Genomic DNA, 18,589 nt, shown 5'->3' with positions numbered 1-18,589 from the left:
ACACCTGCAGCCTTATAAACATAACTGTGTGCTGTAGCTGGTTTAAAAGTGGTCAGTTACTAAAGTTACTTGGAACTGAAAGCTTAAACACAACTATTGCACTTACCAAGTATATAATTAGCACTTTCTCACATAACCCACTGAGCATGTACTCATTAGCAGAGCCTAGCATTGATTATTATTGTCATTCTGCATATTAGATTTACTTTGAGTTACAAGAAGAAAGTACCTTTTTTAATTATTGCTTCAAATTGCCAAGTGAGTCCCTGGCTAATGCAAATTATCATAATCTGCTTTTGGGTTAAACAACCATCTGTGCAATTAAATAGTTTGTTTATGGCAGTGTTCTGTCAGTGGGATGCGAGGCTTCCTTGCTCCTGGAGGTGTGGTTTGTTATCAGTGAGTGTGCCAACACCATGATGCATGTGTGCACAGAGGATAAGAAAAGTCTACATGGCTCTGTTGAAACGCCAGGTTTTGGTGGTGAAAAAAATTATGACATGATAACTTATTTAGAACTTTCTCCTTTTAATCCTGTACAATTCAACCGAAAAACAAACAATTCTACTACAAGGGAAAATGTCAGGTACGGACACATACCTGGAAATCCATCCATCCATCCATCTGTCCATCCGTTCGTCCATTCAACCATCTGCCCATCCGCTCGTCTTTGCAGGGTCACCAAGGGGCTGATGTGCCCAGCAGACATCCATCACAGTGCAACACAGAGACACACTGCCCACCATCATACCCACATTGACTTTTGGCGGTGGAAGCAGCATGGTCTGGGATTATATCCAGAATGAAATCCAAGTTAAAAGATTCATCTTTGATCCAAAACCCTTGGATCCCTTTTTTGCTAGAAAAGTGAAGATTAATTTTAGTTTTCAGCATAACACTGACTCCAAACATACCACCAAATCAACAAAAGAATAAAGACATGAGAAAAAAACGTTTGGAATGGAGCAGAATTTTTTATTTATTTTTTTATTCTGTCTTCCATCACAGTCTGTGCTTTCTACTCGGATTGTCTCTGGTTGATTTTTGACCAATCAGCGAACTCAAGGTGAAGTTGTGACCGATGATGTTGATTTTCTGCGACGTCTTAAAATTGTAGTCTGCCTGGAGTTTTAACAATGGCAGCGGAGGAAGTACACAAAGCCATTCGGTCCGCGTTGGTCACGCTTCCAAATATTAAATTAACTTCAACAGCCGCGTTGTTCAGCTTGAAACTTCTCCATTTGCAGTGGACGATGGTTGTTTACAGAGCAGGCAATCTTTGGTAAGTTTCTTACCGTTTGTCTTGGGCAAACTTTACCAGTTGAATAAAATTTAAAACCTCAACACAGTCCACGCCTCGATGAAGCAATCACTTCTCAACATCTGAGCGCACAGACCCTCTGAACGAGCAACGTGTAGCACAAGGAGCGGGTTTTTACCAGGCTAGGAATGGGCTAGAGTTCAAACCTAAACCTGGAAAAAAAAAATCTGGGTAATTACTTACAAATAAGTAGGATGCTGATAAAAACCTTATAAAGATGCTGAAGATGTTTTTTTGTTTTTTTTAAGTACCTTTATTGATTTCTCTTTGTTTTTAAGTCGGACTGTACAAAATGTTTGCCTCATTGAAGGTGAAAACTTTGTTAAAATGATACACAATGGTCCCGTTTTTTTACACCAAAAAAAAAAAAAAAAAAACCTGGCATTTGAACAGAGGCTTGTAGAGTTTTTATCTCCACTCAGTGCATTTGTGTATTGGAAGAGGGTGATGGAGGGGGCGGGGGGGTTGGTTGCACAGGAGAGTCTTCAGAAGAAGGGTTGCCTGGGAGACCAGCCTGGAACCCCTCTTCCTCCCTCCTCCCTGTTTTAAAGGTGCATCAGTAATTAATCCAAAACTATTTCAGGAAAGGCACGTTCCTGTGGGTGGGGTGAAGCCCCTCATAAAACCCGCCGCTTCTCTGTGTTTTCATAATGCCACCAATCTCGATTTCATGCCTGCCATTGTCAACATCAAAAGAAAGGAAATGCCCAGGGTTTTTTTCTTTTTCCTCTTCCCAGTGTGTGTGTGTTTGTTTGCGTGTCTGTGTTTGAGGGGGAAGTAGTATAGCCTACACAGAGAAGCAATGAGAGCCACTCGCGTTTTTTTCCCCCCTCATTATTTAAGCGTATATGCGATCTCTTTTCGTTGCTTTTCCCTTCTTAAGAGTCTGGAGACAACTTCCTGGAAACCTTGCTGTGTAGTGGTGCCAGTCCCCCTTCCTCACTCCCCCCCCCACCACTGCCAGCTGAGTGACGTCTCGCATGGAGAGGAAAAAAAGGGGGGGAGCTGAAAACTCGGCGCGCACACTGAAACCTCTCATTCATTTCGCCCTTAAATGCGACCGGTTGCAGAGACGGGGAAAAAAGAACAGCCGCGGATTTAATTAGCTGGGTTCTTCTCAGTCCTCTGCTCAGTGATCGCTCATTTGCGCGGGTATTAATCTTTCTTTCTTTTTTGTCTTACTGTCTCTCTCGCTCTATCCTGTGCTCTCCCTTTCTCTCTCTCTCTCTCTCTGGAGGCTGTGGAAATGATTATGCACCCATGGGAGACAAACACCACAGCCGAGCCAAGCTTCCCTGCGCTTCCGTGGAGTTGTTATGGCCGGGAAGAATGTCACCCACTTCTGCCGGTGCACAATTTTCATTTTGAGCGCAGATTTTGAGAGATAATCACTGCCCCCCCTCCTTTTTTTTTCCCCACGGAATTTGCTTGAATTGCGATTGTTGAGGTATTTCAGATTTGAGCAGAGAGCGGCCAACAGCCAGTTAATCTTCGGAGTGTGATCACTGATACTGTCCGTCTAATGGATGGGGGGAGCTGAATTACTGTCGGGGGCTTCACTATTCAACAAGCTGCGCTGCTCGCTCCTCCTGGCTGCACAGCGATGGGCGCAGTTTGCCTGAGCCTTACATTCCGTCTCGCTTCTTCGGCCCAGCTTGTTGAATCTCCACCTTGGTGACTAAAATGGAGATTTTCTAACAAACTTCAAAAATCACCATCAGTCGACTCCGTCTTTCCTACAAAAGTTGAGCATGGCGCGTCCGGGTGTTTGCGTCTGGAGGCTGTTTTGGCTCCTGAGCGCCGTGGTGGATTTTGCGCTGCTCCAGGAGACCTACGCGCCACACTCCATACGGACACAGGGGCACTTGACCCTCGGCGGGCTCTTCCCGGTGCACTCCAGGGGACCCGACGGCACGCCGTGCGGGGACCTGAAAAAGGAGAACGGCATCCAGCGCTTGGAGGCCATGATGTACGCGCTGGACCAGATCAACCAGGACGAGCAACTCTTACCCAACATCACCCTTGGCGCACGGGTGCTTGACACTTGCTCGAGGGATACGTACGCGCTGGAGCAGTCCTTAACTTTTGTGCAAGCCCTCATCACAAAGGACACTTCAGACGTGAGGTGCACGAACGGGGAGCCGCCGGTGTTCGTCAAGCCCGAGAAAGTGGTGGGAGTGATCGGAGCCTCGGCGAGCTCGGTGTCGATTATGGTTGCCAACATCCTGCGCCTGTTTCAGGCAAGTCTCTGAGCAAGTTTATTTATTTATTTTTCTTGTGTGTGGCTTTCATGTTTTTATTATTTGTTTCCCACTACTGTGAACAATCTCCTGGCATTTGTGCGCTTCAGGGGGAACAGAGGAAGTGGTGCGCCTACTCTTTTCCTCTCTGAGAAGAAGAAATCATAATAATAAGAATAATAAAAAAAAGAAAGTGGATATACTTCCCCTGCATAAGTTTTCATTCATATTCTGATCGCAAATTCTGTCCACTTTATAAGTCATGGGGATTCTAGAAGGGCAGGTGGTGTGAGTTTGGGTGGCTTTCCAAACCACTACACTGTGTGGATGCGACAGCTGAGTGTGCTGTTGCATGTCCCCGGTGGTGCTGAAAGAACAGCTCCCGTCTGTTCCAGTCTCACTCCAGAGTCTGGATGAGTGGGCATTGACAGCCTGACACAATCACACCCAAACTCAACTACCCCCCTCCTGAGAATAACAGGCCTATTTCATGTGATTGCACATGATTATAGGAGCCTCTTGTACAACGAGACTGCAGGCGGGGTATATATATATATAAATTTTCTTAAACCTCAAAGCCTAGATTACAGTTGAGTTGGCTTGCTTTTATCTCCACAAGGCCTCACTTTCAAACTGTTTTCAGCCTTATTGAACTGGATGGCTGCAAGTCAAAGAGACTGAATGTTTTATTTTAAAAAAAGGTGTTTGTGGTCACATCTCCTTATCTTGCTTACAGTCAGCTGCTGGTGCTGCATTCAAACAGGAAGCGGCAGCAGCAGGGCACCAATACACCAAATTAAATATTTAAAGCGCAGCTCCATGGTAAAATAACTAATTGCTTGAAACACAACGTAACTACTCTTGCAAGTGTGCGGGATTGTGAGCAGCCTTTCCTGTGTGCATGGGGACAGTAGAGCAGGAGCTGGAGTGTTTGTGCTAATGATTTGTGGTCGCAGATTGCAACTCACGGACTTGTCGTGCAGTGTTTTGTTTCAGTTCGATTAGACAGAGCATTGACCTGACAGTAAGTATCAGTTAAACTGCAACTGGAAGACCATCAACATACTTAACAAGCTTTTAGCTCCTCCATATTTTTCCTTTTTACACGCGCCTACAGAAAGGGCCACAAACATAATACCATCATTTATTTATTTACCGGCTATTTTGTGGGTTTTGAGGCTCAATTGGATGGGCAGATGGACTCCACCACAGCTTTTAGTCTTGCTGCCAGTTCACTTGTTGGCATAGGAAATTTCCATGATAGTAGTTTGGTTAAAAAAATAAATAAACACACACAGACACACACACACATTTAGTCGTTATTCTAACTTTATTTATTTATTTAATTTATTGATTAGTGTTCGGTTGCGCTGTGCACATCAAATTTCTGCTCTTTAATCTCTACGCAAGATCTGCAAGACAGCTCACTCTCCAGTTCCCTTCAGTCTCTCCTCCTCCCACCAGTCGGATCTGCACGTCTGCAAGCGTCAAGGTGTCAGAGTGTAGGTGTAGTTCATGCGTGATGTGGCGCTGAAGCTCGGCTGTCGTAATCAAGCTTGAGGAATCTTTGGAGTGACAGCAGTTGTCATGAAGCTTCATCCATCACTCGGCGTCACCCCCTTGCTTCCCCGAAACTGTTCCCACTTAGTCATCATGCTGAAATTGCCACACCTGAACGATGAGAAATTAAGCATTCCTTTAAAAATATTCACCTTAGCATTATTCTGTTTTTTTTTTTATAATTCAATGTGCTTAGTGGAACTGATAGAAATGCAACTTTTGGTGCAAGCCGAAAGTTGCATTTCGGCTTGCAAAATGCAACTTTTGCAAGCCGTTTGGCACTCAGTGCCAAACTAGGCACTACTCAGTGCCTCGATAAACTACTTGCGCACCTTAAATATTCTTAGTCTTTGACATTCGACAACCAAAAACGTCAATATTTCTGTTTTGATTTTATGCCGTCGACAAAGTTATTTAAAGTTATGAAAATGCATGTCTTGGTTTTAATTGATCAGTGCTTGTTTGCTGTGTCCCCTTCGTGGCTTGTGACCAACAGCAAATTAAACTACTTAAGCGATTTTTTAGACAGTGGGTTTGTTTATGCCATTTTCTGTGAAGATCTCCTCATCTGGCTTGTCGGTTTAGGTGATCATGTCTTTTTGGTTTGCACTTTTGCCATACCCATCCTGTTTTTGGATGGTGGAGTTGACAATGAAACACCTTGAAGTTTGAAGTTGACATCAACAATGTTAAACATATTGCTGGATATTAATCCTTTTGCATAGTTGGTGCTCAACTAAGAACTCCAATCCTGTTTCCCCTCCATTGTCTTTTGGAACTTGACAGGTTTTTGAACAAAATACAAATGTCCTCATCCCAAGCTGTAATTCATGAGCTATGAACAGATACACATCCCACCCCCCGCCAAAAAAACCCAAAAAACAAAAAACAACAAAACATTGATTTCTTTAGAGAAAAGCATCTTGGATAAAATGTTTCACAGCAGCTCAGTCTGGATGCTAAAGCAGAGTGAGTACTCCTGAAGCTTAATGTCTGAAGTTGCCCTCCTAGCCTACTTACCTCATTGTTCTCCCTGAATATCAATAGGTCATTTGGTGTCTCACTCCTGTGATAAATGAATCATCAGGGAAGCTAAATAATGATTGCAGATTTTATTGCCAGATTCCAAATATCATGGCCCGTCTATTCAAGACATGAGTGGCTGCTGAACTGTTAATGCTGGGAAATTGACATGAGCGATAGATTTTTCTGAGGACCCAGGAGATTTGATCAATACGGTTGCCATGGTGAGGCCGATTTGCTGCTAAGATGTTTTTATTTCTGTGCCTTTCATGCTGCGTTGGAAATGAGAAGCAACAATGCCACATGAGGAAAAGAAATCAATCTGCAGAACTCAGGAATTGTTATCAGCAGCTATGATTTTTTGCACCTTTTCGGAAAACAAAAAAAAACATCGCCCAATCCCTTGTTTTCTGCTCTCGATCATAAGGAGAATAAAGATGACAGCGCAGTTTAAAGTGCGAGGCAACTTTTGTCCATTTGTAAGTTTTAGCCTCTTGAAGGAATCATGGAATTGATTTTTATCAAGATGACATTTAACATCAGGGAGTGCGGTCTGCTGTTCAGCACTGCATCTTTTCTGCTGAAGGCTGAGGGAAAAACCTTGTATTGAATCCAGGTGAACTCCGTCTTGTCCTCCTGTCGGGGGAAGCAGCCCCCTTAGAATAGCTGTCTAAGTGAGGCATTGATGTCCTCTGCTCTCATAGCACTGACAGGCTCCAGTCGGCTCTCCTTTTTCAAAGTATCATCGCTGTGACTGATTTGAAGGAGATGGAAGACTTGCAGTGTGATCCATTCAGCTGACAGTGGAGGAGATGGACACCAGAGGAATAAGAAGGTCTCATTGTGTGTGTGTGTGCGTGTGCGTGCGTGTGAGTGACACTACAAGCTCCAAATATGACACTAAATACCAGAGGTTAAGTAAATCGGGTTTTCTGTGGACTTTTGCTTAAGGCAATTAGTCACAACCCTGCTATAATAGTCAGCCAGATGATAAATGATAAAAAAAATAAAAAAACCGCAGATGGTGTGTCAAATATGCAGGATTATGAGTGGGTAATCATGCATAAGTAGGCACATACTTATAGTACAGAGCCTTGCAAAAAGCACATTTTCACATTTTGTCACCTTACTGCCAAAAGCTACTATGCTAAGATATGCTGTGTAATTTACTGTAATTTTATGCGTCAGACCAACACATAGCAGTCTAAATCGTGAAGTGAAAGGCGAAGGATACGTGTTTTTTTTTTTTTTTTTAAGTTTAGCAAATTAAGTTCGGAGTTAGGGCGAACATATGCATCCAGCCCTCCTGAGTCAATATATCTATTTTTTAAAAAGCCACATTTTGGAGGCCGAATTTTTTTGTCCTGTCTGATTGTGCTCCCACAACATAATGCTGCCATCATCATGTTTCACGTTTGGAATGGAGTGTTCAGAGTGTATGTAAACCTTTCCACCGTGCATAAAGTCTCATCTGAACACATCAAGAAAATGTTTTTGGTCTCCTCTGATCTGTGGAACATTTCAAACTGAAAACCACTGGGCTGTCAATAATAATTGGATTTCTTTTTACTGGTTTTTCATGCAGATTTGTAAAGTGCATGACTAAATGTTGTCCTGTTGGCAAAATCTTTTATCTGAGTTGAGAATCTCAGCAGCTCCTGTGGAGTTACCAAAGACCCGAAGGCTTCTTCTCTGATTAATGCTTTCCTTGCCCTGGCTGTTTTCTCAGGTGGATGGCCATGTTTCAGACGGTTTTGTAGTTATTATGTTTAAAGCTTGGGATTTTTTTTAATAGCCTAACAATGTTCTAAGCTTCTCCACTGCTTTATTTCTCACCTGTCTGTGGTGTTCTTTTAAAATACACACCGATGGACTACACATCAATTGGTTACCTTCTGAAAATAGTTGGTTGCTTTAATAGAAGCTGAATATAAATGTACACCAAGTTGTACAAGTGTTAAAAAAAAGTCACAAATGCCTTTTTGTCAGTATATCAACCAAAATCCCAATGAAACACATTGCAGTTTTAATGTGACAAAGTGCGGAAAAGTTGTGAAATTTTTGAAAAGACCTCTTCATCCTCACAAACTGCTGTAATAAAATCGCTGAAGGACAGAAGACAAAAGGGTCCATTTTATTAAACCAAATCACTGATTTCAGCTTTTGTGTTTTCTCTCCATCTTTGCTAATGGGCTGCTTCTCGTGCCATTAAACACAGACTTGCCCGAGTACAGTTTAACTTTCGCAATGCTGTAAAATATTGAAAGTAAAGGGAATTATTTCTGTTCACATTATTGTATATACCATTCAATAGAAAAGTCTGCTGCCGTGCCATTGTGCACATGTCCCTGTGGGATATAAGGAAGTGGAACTGCAAATGTTTCTAACACCATTAGCTGGAACATACAAGAAATATTGTTGGGATATTTTTAAAAGCTCCCATAAGAAAATTCTGCACGATCTACCCTGTGGACTGATATTAAAGCCGTGTTGGGATATGGATGACTACAATAAGCTACCAAGCAGGGCCAATCATAGCCAGGCACTCATTAGCAGGGTGGCTTATTCAAGAGAATTAAAACATGAATCAAAATGTTCAGCCCATCTGTAGGGCAGTGCAATCAGATAAATAATGTATTGAGTTACATTTCTGGCTTCTTAAGGTGATAAGGTCTAGATGGTTATGAGAAACAAATTATTCTTCATAGCCTTTTAAAATAATCCTTTAACTTAGATTTATCTTATACATCCAGCACAATTATTTTATTTGCAGCGAAAAGCTACTCAGTTCAAGTCAAAAGTAGGTAAATGTTGCATCAAAAAGCAATAAGTGAACACAAGAACAAGCAGGTGGTTTTTGTGTCTCAGTATTAAAGAAAAAAGTTTAAACCTTGATACATTCTTACATTCTTGTATGAATGCAGTTGTTAAAACCTCCGACACTATACCATGTAAGACAACTAGGGTGCTATACTTTAACTATACTTTAAGGAATGAAATTAAAATAAACACATTTTATTCCAGAAGAACAATTTTAGTCAGATTTTGGAAAATCTGACTGTTAACTTAAGTAGCTTTACTTACTAGTGAAAAATACTACATTAAGAAATAAGTTTATTATAAAGTCACTGCTTTCATCACAGCTTTTAGCTCTTTGTCGGTCATTACTTTTAATAATCTAATTCTTCCTAGAGGTCAAAACTTAAGTTTGTAATCGTCCTCTTTCTGTCTCTCCATCTCTCTGGATCCTTCTTCTGTTCGCTCACTTTTCCTGTGTTGTTTTGGATCATTAACCTGTTGATAGATCCAGTGAAGACTTATTTTCAGTAGTCTGGCAGAGCCCAGCGATGCTTCTAATAAAATATCACAGTAGTTCAGAGAGTTAATAATGCAATACACTCTAACAACTTTCCTAGGGTTTTTGGAAGAAAAATAGATCCACAGGATTTTTCCCTTAGTACTCCACAGAGTTATAAAAGGTCTCTGACCTCATTCATCCATGCAGATCTACCTGTTCTCTTGTTTGACTGATAGTGAGCATGGTTTTAAATCATAGGTCCTGTACCGTTTAAACATTTTGTGCTGGTTATGAAGAAACAGTTGTATCCCAAGATACAACTGTTTGCTGGAGCTCTGGAGTGTTTTATTTATTTTTATTTTTTTTTTTACCTTCTTTATCATCCTGGTCACTGGTTTGTCAAAGTGTTAGTGGTTTTGAACCGTTAAAGATTGCTCTGATTATAAGCGTAGGTAGGGAATTATTTGTTCTTGCTATTTCCTAACTCACAAAGATCAACACGCATCCGTCTTTCCTACGTTTTCCTGTCTTTCCTATTTTAAAGAGAGGCTTAATTGAATTGCCCTCTATGCCACACTGCATTCACACCCCACGAAAAACAAACAGGAATGGATTACAAAATAAAAGTTCTCACTAACAGACTAGGATAGATAGCTAGATAGATAGATTCATAATTCATCAGTTAGACAGGTGTTTTTTTTATGTTCACAATAAATTGATATTTTACTTTTCCAAAATCTAAGATCTACCCATTAACCGGGTTAAACAGCTTCTATACCTGCTTGATCTTGTTCAGCGTTGTTGAATGGGGGTGGTGTGGTGGCTTAGTGGTTGCTAGTCCATCACAAAACACACAAACGACACTGCATAACACTTCAGTGATTTATGCAAGTCATTTCATGCAAAGCGTTGTTTAGGAGACGTTGCACTGCTTGTTTGTCTTGTATTCCTTTCAGAATATATAAGTAAACGTATAACAATATAAGCATCTGAATTGAAATCAGTGGGCCGTGTCATACCAAGTTGATATTGTAGGACACCATTACCTTCAGTTCAGTGACTCCTTCTACTTGTTATAATTTGAACCCTTTAGGTATTTTGACCAAAATAAACTTGAATTGTCAGAGAGGAGTTGACGCATACTCTGAAGCAAGTAATAAGGACGTCATGAGAAGCAGAGTTGCAAGAATGCTAACAATGGCATTCTACTGGATGACAGTAACACGCCTTTTGTTTGGTACTTAATGCTTAAACGCTTCTACTTCTGCAGCTCGATGTCCATGCAGTCACGGTGAGCTGCACAACATCAGCTCCTTCCCTCCCTCGTTCCTCCCTGGAATTACTTGCGTTCTTCAAGCATGCAGTTATACAAACAGGAAAACAAACAATCAATACTTACTTAAGGAAAGGTCACTCCCACCTGCTCCTTCAAATTGGCTGGTGTATCGGTGAGTATTGCTGTTTTCTGAGGGCAGAGTTCAGACACGTTGAACTTTTGAAGAAGTCAGCGAGGCGAGAACGGTTTATGTCCCGAAGCAAAAAAGCATTCTGGCTTTGAGGCTGAAATGCTCGAGGATGACTAGAGGACGCAGGTGAAGGATTTTTTCTTTAGGAATACTTATTGGGATGCTCGGACACAAACACGTTGCCTTAAGAACGTTCTTGCATTTTATCACATTACAAACAAAAGCATTAGAGATATTTCGTGAACCAAAGCAAAACAGCACCTTGTTTTCAAGAGTGTTTACAAGTCTAAATCTGAAAAGGGATTTGCATTTGTACTTGTCCACCTACTCTGATGTCCTTTAATAAAATCCAGTTGTCATCTTATCTCTGTAATTTTATTTTCAACATAACTCAACTGTTCTCTGTGACCCTCAGAGGTTTGGTCGCCAAAAATGTCATATTTTGTAAGGCGTATATCAGCCAATGCCAACAGTTAACTTTATGTTTAAATTATTTGGGAGTTTGAATTTTAGTGTTTCCATAAGGAAACTCCAATGATAAAAAGTTGCATCTATTTATAAACTTATATATGGACATATAGGCGAACAGCCTGAGCTGAAGTGCAGTGTTAATAAAATGAATAAATTCAGCCGCTGTTAGACAAGTTGTCATTGCTGTTGACACAAAGCTGTTGGGTCAGCCGCCTGCTAAGATGAATTTGTGAACAAGTAATATTAATGTTATTCCCTATGGCCTGGGGGGGGGGCAGGGTTAGCTTTATTATGCAGCAAAATAATAGTTTCCTATATGAAAAAATATATTCTCTAGCAAAAGAGAATATATTTTCTGGTCTTTTTCTTTCAACAAATAGGAGCTTGTTTATTGCTCTTTTGTGTGATTTACAGCTAATAAATCTTGTTTTGCTGCCTTTAATAAGTACCATGCCTGACTTCTACATCAGTTCAGGGTTTTGGCTGGATAATCTCGACAATTCGACTCTCTATAGGGTCACACTCTTTATTGTGCTGCGTTTGAGATCACAACAAATGCTGCTATAAACTCACATTGAGGTCACAGCTCAGCCACTCGGAACGATCGTCTCAGTCGCTGTAGAATGTGACAAGAATATAGGAGTATCAGACTTCGTTGGAAGTTTTGTGCATCGTTTTTTTTTTTTCTCTACTGAGCATAAGGAGCCAGAGGAGAGGAAACCCCATTACGTCGGATCCTCTTACGGGGATGAGTGGAAAGGCACAAGGAGGTCTCTGCCTGCTGCTGCTTCTCCTCTCACTCATTCCTCTGAAAAGTGAAACTTGATTTGAAAACTTGGTTCTGCAGAAAGCCATCCAGCGTGGAGTGAAAGGCGCCACCGCGGAGCCCATTGTAGTCCGTTCAAACAGCATCATCTGTGACCTGCGCAACGTTCAGCGCGGGGCATCGGTTTCAAAGCCTCTCAGCTGTTGTGGGTTTATCTTCTGCATGACTAAATAACATCCAACTCTGTTTCTCAGCTCTTATGTAAGTACAAAAGGTCTGTAGAGATGAGTAAGAAGTTTGCCTTCTAAATATGATCTTCTCCTGTTTTTTTTTTTTTTTTTTTTCAAGCACTTATCTCGCAGACCCACAAATCTGCGTAAATGAGTCAAGTAAATTTGCTAAAAGGCTGCTTTTAGTGCTGCCTCTCAGTGTGTCTGGAGCTTCAAAACGCAGCACTGAGTTTCCTTTTCTGTGCTTTGTTCTCTATTTTATCACTCTCCGAACACTTTCCACATCCAGCTCTGAAATCACAAGGCACACTAGAAATTATACTGCACTTAAGACTAATACGGTGGATTTACTTGTCACCTAGAATTCCCTCTTGGGACATGAAAGGGAAAAGGCCACAAAGGTATGAAAACAAGAGAAACACACAAGAGTGTTTACCACATTTCCAAGCAATATAAAAACCTTTAATGAAAAGTTTCAGACACACTGGGGTCATGGGGTAAATATTCAGTCACACAAAAGTGGCTAAAGAAAGTGGTGGGGGTAAATAAGTGAAATCAGTTCATTTAAAATAAGAAAAAATTACATTTTTGCAACACAATCCTGGAGCATAAAAACAGGTCTGGTGTTTTTCCATCAAATTAAAAAAAAAGAAGTCTAGGTATTCACTGCGCGGTCGTTGTTTTCAGCACCAACTTGAACTATATGACTACTTTGCATGGTTCAACAATTCACAGCTCACGAATCATGTCCTCACACCCTACGACCTGATGCTCGGATGTGACCTGACTGCTCACACTGTCTGTGCGTTCGCCACACGTAACCTTGAATTACAAAGAAAAAGAAAAATCCGGAAGTGAGGAGACGCCTGACTGAGAATAGAAGAATGCTCAACAAAAGCAAACATGCTTCCTTGGCACTCCTTTCTGTTCTCTGTGGAGAAACTTCAACTTTAACTTTATTGCAGTTGGCTGCATTTCTTTACTGCAGTTGCTTTGTGTTTGAAAACATCTCAATGTATGCTAATTTGAGGGAGATGAAGGAAGCTTAAATTAAATATGGAAGGATAAATGCTTTTGGAAAAACATATTTATTTTTATGCATCTTTGAAGACTTCTGATATTCATAAACTCCAGTATTCAAATTTATGCCTATCCTTTTTTGCTGACACGTCTACTTTTAGTCAAGCAACATTTAATAATAATAATAATAATAATAATAATAATATATTCAACAGTGCAATACCCTCAGGAGTGGCGACCAGAATTTCAAATAGACTTGATTTTCATGCAGCCGAATGATTGCTGATTGGGAGCTGGGCATGAGGTGTTAATCGCTTCTCGTTACACTCTGTAATTCACAATGCATGACAAATACTTTGGCTGGGACTCCACCAGATAGCAAAAACTGTCACACGACTAGAAAGTCGTCTGCTACTGAGCCAAAAGTCACATAGCGTGTACCCAGCTTAAAGCTAAGTATTAAATACATGGATAATTCAGGGGTATCCAGACAATTTTTTTACAATGCAGGGGTAGGACAACAAACTGTAACCTTTGTGTCTGAAACTGAGTCATTTCTAGCTCCCTGCTAAAGTATCCATAAAGCTTGAGTAGTTTCACATATTCACATATTTTTGTGCAAATAAAAACCTGAAACATTTGCATTGCGTATGTATCCAGTCCCTCCTTACTCCGATACCTTTGAATGAACTGAAGTCCAGTAAAAAAATAATTAAAAAATAATAACCCTAACCCTTTATGAAAATTCTCAAGAACTGAGCAGCTGATATCATGTTATGCTATCAAAAAATAAATAAATACAATTATGTGAAAATTCTGGCATTTTTAAATAATGTCTTCATGAAACAACAAATGGGACACATTTCTATATCTCATTATTAAAAAAAACTAAACAAAAAAAACTTCTGAAACCAATAACATATCTCAGTAACAACAAACATGTATAAAGAGTCACTCACATGAGTCTCAAATGAAACTTGTTGGCCTACATGTACAATGTATCAGAATTGTAAAGAAAGAAAGCTAAGTTTGCCACAAGCTACGTCACCCTGAACATCTCAACACTGTGATGAAATCTGGTGGTGGCGATGAAACAGAAACTTGTCAGGCCCAGGATTTGAAACTGGGGATGAGGCTTACCTCCCAGCAGGATAATAAGTCTAAACATACAGCCAGTACTAGAATGAAATGGTTTAGATCGAGGTGTGCTGTGCATTAGCATGGCACAGTCAAATCTTAGACTTCAACTTGACAAACATGCCTCTGTAGTCCCAGCAAAAGGTGATTATATAAATCATCGACTGTCAGAAATCCATGCATAATTTCCTTCCATATCACAAATTTGAAATGTGTAGGCTTGATGGTGAACTAATAACCCTCATTAAAATACCATCAAGTTTGTGGTAGTAATGTCACTTAGTTTTGGAAGATACTGTAGGTATGTTCATAAGTGCATTGTCTGAATCTCTGCATCCCTCTGTGCTACACAAGGGAAAAGAAACCTGGGAAGGGAAAAATGAATGTGCTAAAGGAACAACTGTAAAAGCAGTTATTCATTCATGTTTTTAACCATGTGGTTTATTTGGGGAGGGGAGTTTTTTTTTTTTTTTTTTTTCTCAGCACTGTTCCTTCCAAGCATAAAAATGCTGTTATCCTATCAACCACGTAGCTTAAAAAATATAAAAATCCAAGCAAACCTTCTGGCCAAAATTGCAAAGTTCATTGAATTTGGTAATTAACTTCACCTTAAAATGCTTAAAGAGTTCTGCAGTTCTCAGTCAACAAGTCCAACAAAGCATTTTCCTGCACTCGAGGGTGAAACTGATTGAAATGTAACCACTGATTTTTATTCTCTCCTCGTCAGCTCTCAGCTGCACACAACGGAGAGGCTAAATGTTCATCTGGATTTAGGCTTGCTGTCTCTTGAGCTTTTTTTTTTTTCATGTCAAGACGCAACAGGACTCAGGTTGTCACAATAATTAACAGATGTTCAGCTTGATTGACTTGGCAATCAAACATTCAAGCTGGCTCTTAAAAATCAAATTTTTGCTGGGGACCTGAATGCAGCAGAGCTAAGCCTTGTTACAAGTCTTTAGTGCATTGGGATTGCTGAGGGAGGATGACATGATATTATGCTTGTCAGATAGGTGATTAACTACGGAAGAGGATTAGGGCCACTGAAAAAACAAATTCTGTCTTTTTTCTCAGAAATTGGGTAACTTTTTCTTAGTTACCCAATTCTCTTCCATATATTGACAATAGAAAAAAAGAGTTATGAGATGCTACAAAAAAGAAACAGAATTTTGCTACTGAGGTCCATGTGAAACTCAAAAATAAGTTTAAAAATTTGAAAGCTACTGCTCAGATTTATGACGCATTCATAAATTTCTAAATCTCTTACTCAGTTTTATACAACTGAGGGTTGAGCAGCCAAAAGCTTCTGCCGTTCTGTTTTCATTTTTGTCATGTGTTGGTGTATTATAACTACATGTTAAATTGCATTTACACCGCAATTTATGTGTGATTATAAAATTGTTGCAAGAACATAGCAAATGATCTGAATTATTTCATACAACACACATTACAAGAACCGGTTCTGCATAAACATGCACACCTTCAATTCAACAAATTATTGAAAATAGTTTTTGCAGAAAATTATAATTCATTTATTTTGATAGAATAATTGGAAACCACCTGATTGTGTCTGGTAGAGCTATGTCATATTCAGAAATCTCATTTTATAAGACATTTAATGAGCAGCATATTGTCTGTTTTTGCTACCATCTTTTATGCATATTTAGCAAATAAAGATGTTAAATAAATATTTTTAAAAAAATGTTTAAAGGATCAAACAGCGTAATAACTTTCTTTATTACAGCACTAAGACCATTATGTAATTACTGTTGTCTGAGGGAGTTCATAAATGAAGGCTTATACTTGTAAACACATCATAAAACGTCACTAATAGCAGCTTCTAGCGTAAAGAGTAAATTATGAGGTATTGGCAAGTGATAAAGTGTTCAGTAGACGTAAAAGGTCTAAGGCCCCTGAAAAAAAAATTACATCGCTTGCTGCCTATGTGTGCAATATGAAAGTGATGTTTGACACAAAAAACAACACTGCACCTCCACACCTCCATTTCTACTTGGTACAAAATAATACTTGCGTCTTATAGGAATGCAAACATCTCCGCGTGACTTTTTAACTACTCGCATAATATTGGTTGAAGACAACAGTGTAAACTGCATAATCTATCAGGACACGGTAGGGACGAAAGTCACGGCATTTGAACTGCAGGGGATGATTGACTGCGGCCATTTTCACGACTGTCCACCCCGAGGAGACTGTGAGACATTTATCCAAAAATCAGTCATAGACAAAAACTGCCATGGGATCACTGATGTCATTAGGATTCAGCCACCCAGGACTGAGAATGTCTGCGCCAAATTTCATGGTTGTCAGGCTCGAAACGGTCCTTCATTGTCTCCATTACAGCCACGCTCTCATGTAGGAAAGCTAATGCAACAATACACTTAAGATAGTGAAGTCTGTGTGGCATGTCTCACACATGAAATGAGGAGAAGGGGCAGCTCTCGCATAGATGTCTTGCTGTCCCTTGAGCTTTATGGCACGAGGCTCTGCCTTGACTGCAGGGAGATATGAGAACTCTAATGTAGGCATGAAGAGCAGCAAGAATGAGACAAAGACACGCCACATGGCTGCGAGAGCTGCAAGAGAGTGAAACAAACTTACATTGTTCCTTCTGCTAGAGTGGTTTTATATATTCTCAGTTTTCTCTGGTGGTTTCGAGTCATGCAAATATAAAGGCATCAGTTTGATGTTTCTCCCTTTTTCTTACTTCTCCTGATATTGTGTATCTACTGCTAACTATGATTATAGCTCAATTAGCTACTGCTTCTTTTTAAATCAATGTTTTTTAGGGATTTAGATGCCACTATAGAATGTTTATGAAATATGATGTAAGTGCAAAAATTATACAGCTACATACTAAAGCTGTCATATAAATGTGAGGGGAGAAAATATACAGTTTCACTATAAAATGTAGGAGCAAAAAATAAGAGTAATTGTTCAAAATGGTGCTCTAGAGCAGCCCTGCTAAAAGTAGTTTATATGATTAGTTACTCTTTGAAAGAAATAATAGATGGTTAATAAAATAGGAGAAAACAAATTAGACCAAATAAGTTCATGTGCCACCAAAAAAATTGTACTTGTGTGTGTCGTTCCAACACGTTGGGGTCCACCGTGCTTCGTTTCTCAGAATACATAATAAACCGCCACCGGGACTCATTGTTGGTCCCTGTGTTGTGTTATTGCAACAGGGCTTCAGGGCGCATCAGAACATTTTCAAACAACAGGCAGTAATATATAACCAATATATCAGCCAGTACAATGCGGGCCATGTACACGGAGGCTAAATTATTAAAGTGCAGCATGGGCCTCGGGTAGTTAAGCTAAAATACCTGTTGATTTTGCATTTGAAAATGAAAGAGCGCAACTTCAGAGTTTTATTAGCTTCAATTTCATTTTCTGTGAATTTCCCTCGAGAAAAGACTCGCCGAATGTTATTTTATTTTTTCTTCCCTTTCTCTCTGGGAGTGTTGTGTGTGAGTGCAGTTAAGAGTTTTCGTGTCTTGTCTTTTAAGCTTGAAAAACTATTGTATGCCTCAGCCGCCAGAGCATAAGCAAAAAAAAAAAAAAAAAAATCAGCAGACAGGATTACTGTGTTCAGATGCAAATCCGGTGGGATTTCAAGTGCTCTCTGAGAACGGCAGCATTCTGAATGTTGCATTGATTCCCAGGAAATCCTCAATCACAATTGACATTTTGCATATTAGACAACCTCGGTCCTTTCAAATAAGGTTGCTTAAACTGCCATTGACTGAGGGCCAAAAGCTATTGATGGCGCAATATAATGTTTTTTAACTGCCTTATCGGTACCAAAGCACTCGCATGTCGGCCCTAACAAGGCCAGGAAGATCGATAGAAGGTTGTTCATCAATGGATTTTGCACAGAGCCGTCACTCACCTTCTACCCGGTGATTGAAAGCCAATCAGATTTGATACTTTGCCTGCAAATATCTGCAGTTGTCTGAAAGGCAAAGTCAGCAATCTTGCATCATTTAGTCAAAAACTGTTTCACTGCAATACCACCCCTGAAAACAATTCTTTAAAA

At 40.0% G+C, this 18,589-nt stretch overlaps 1 protein-coding gene across 1 annotated transcript in view; it reads left to right on the top strand.

The window, feature by feature from the left end:
* Window positions 1–2,296: 2,296 nt before the first annotated feature.
* The window catches only part of grm7 (glutamate metabotropic receptor 7), a 107,381-nt gene continuing 91,088 nt past the window's right edge, over window positions 2,297–18,589 (top strand). Inside the window, exon 1 of the mRNA XM_016674121.1 lies at window positions 2,297–3,561. Within this exon, the coding sequence (XP_016529607.1) occupies window positions 3,073–3,561 (489 nt within the window). The 5' untranslated portion in view covers window positions 2,297–3,072. The remainder of the gene's footprint in view (window positions 3,562–18,589) is intronic.

Source organism: Poecilia formosa, unplaced genomic scaffold, assembly GCF_000485575.1.
Source record: "Poecilia formosa unplaced genomic scaffold, Poecilia_formosa-5.1.2 Scaffold90, whole genome shotgun sequence".
In the NCBI taxonomy this organism is placed as follows: domain Eukaryota; kingdom Metazoa; phylum Chordata; class Actinopteri; order Cyprinodontiformes; family Poeciliidae; genus Poecilia; species Poecilia formosa.
Note: the sequence above shows the minus strand (reverse complement) of the source record. Positions and strands in the feature narration are given on the sequence as shown.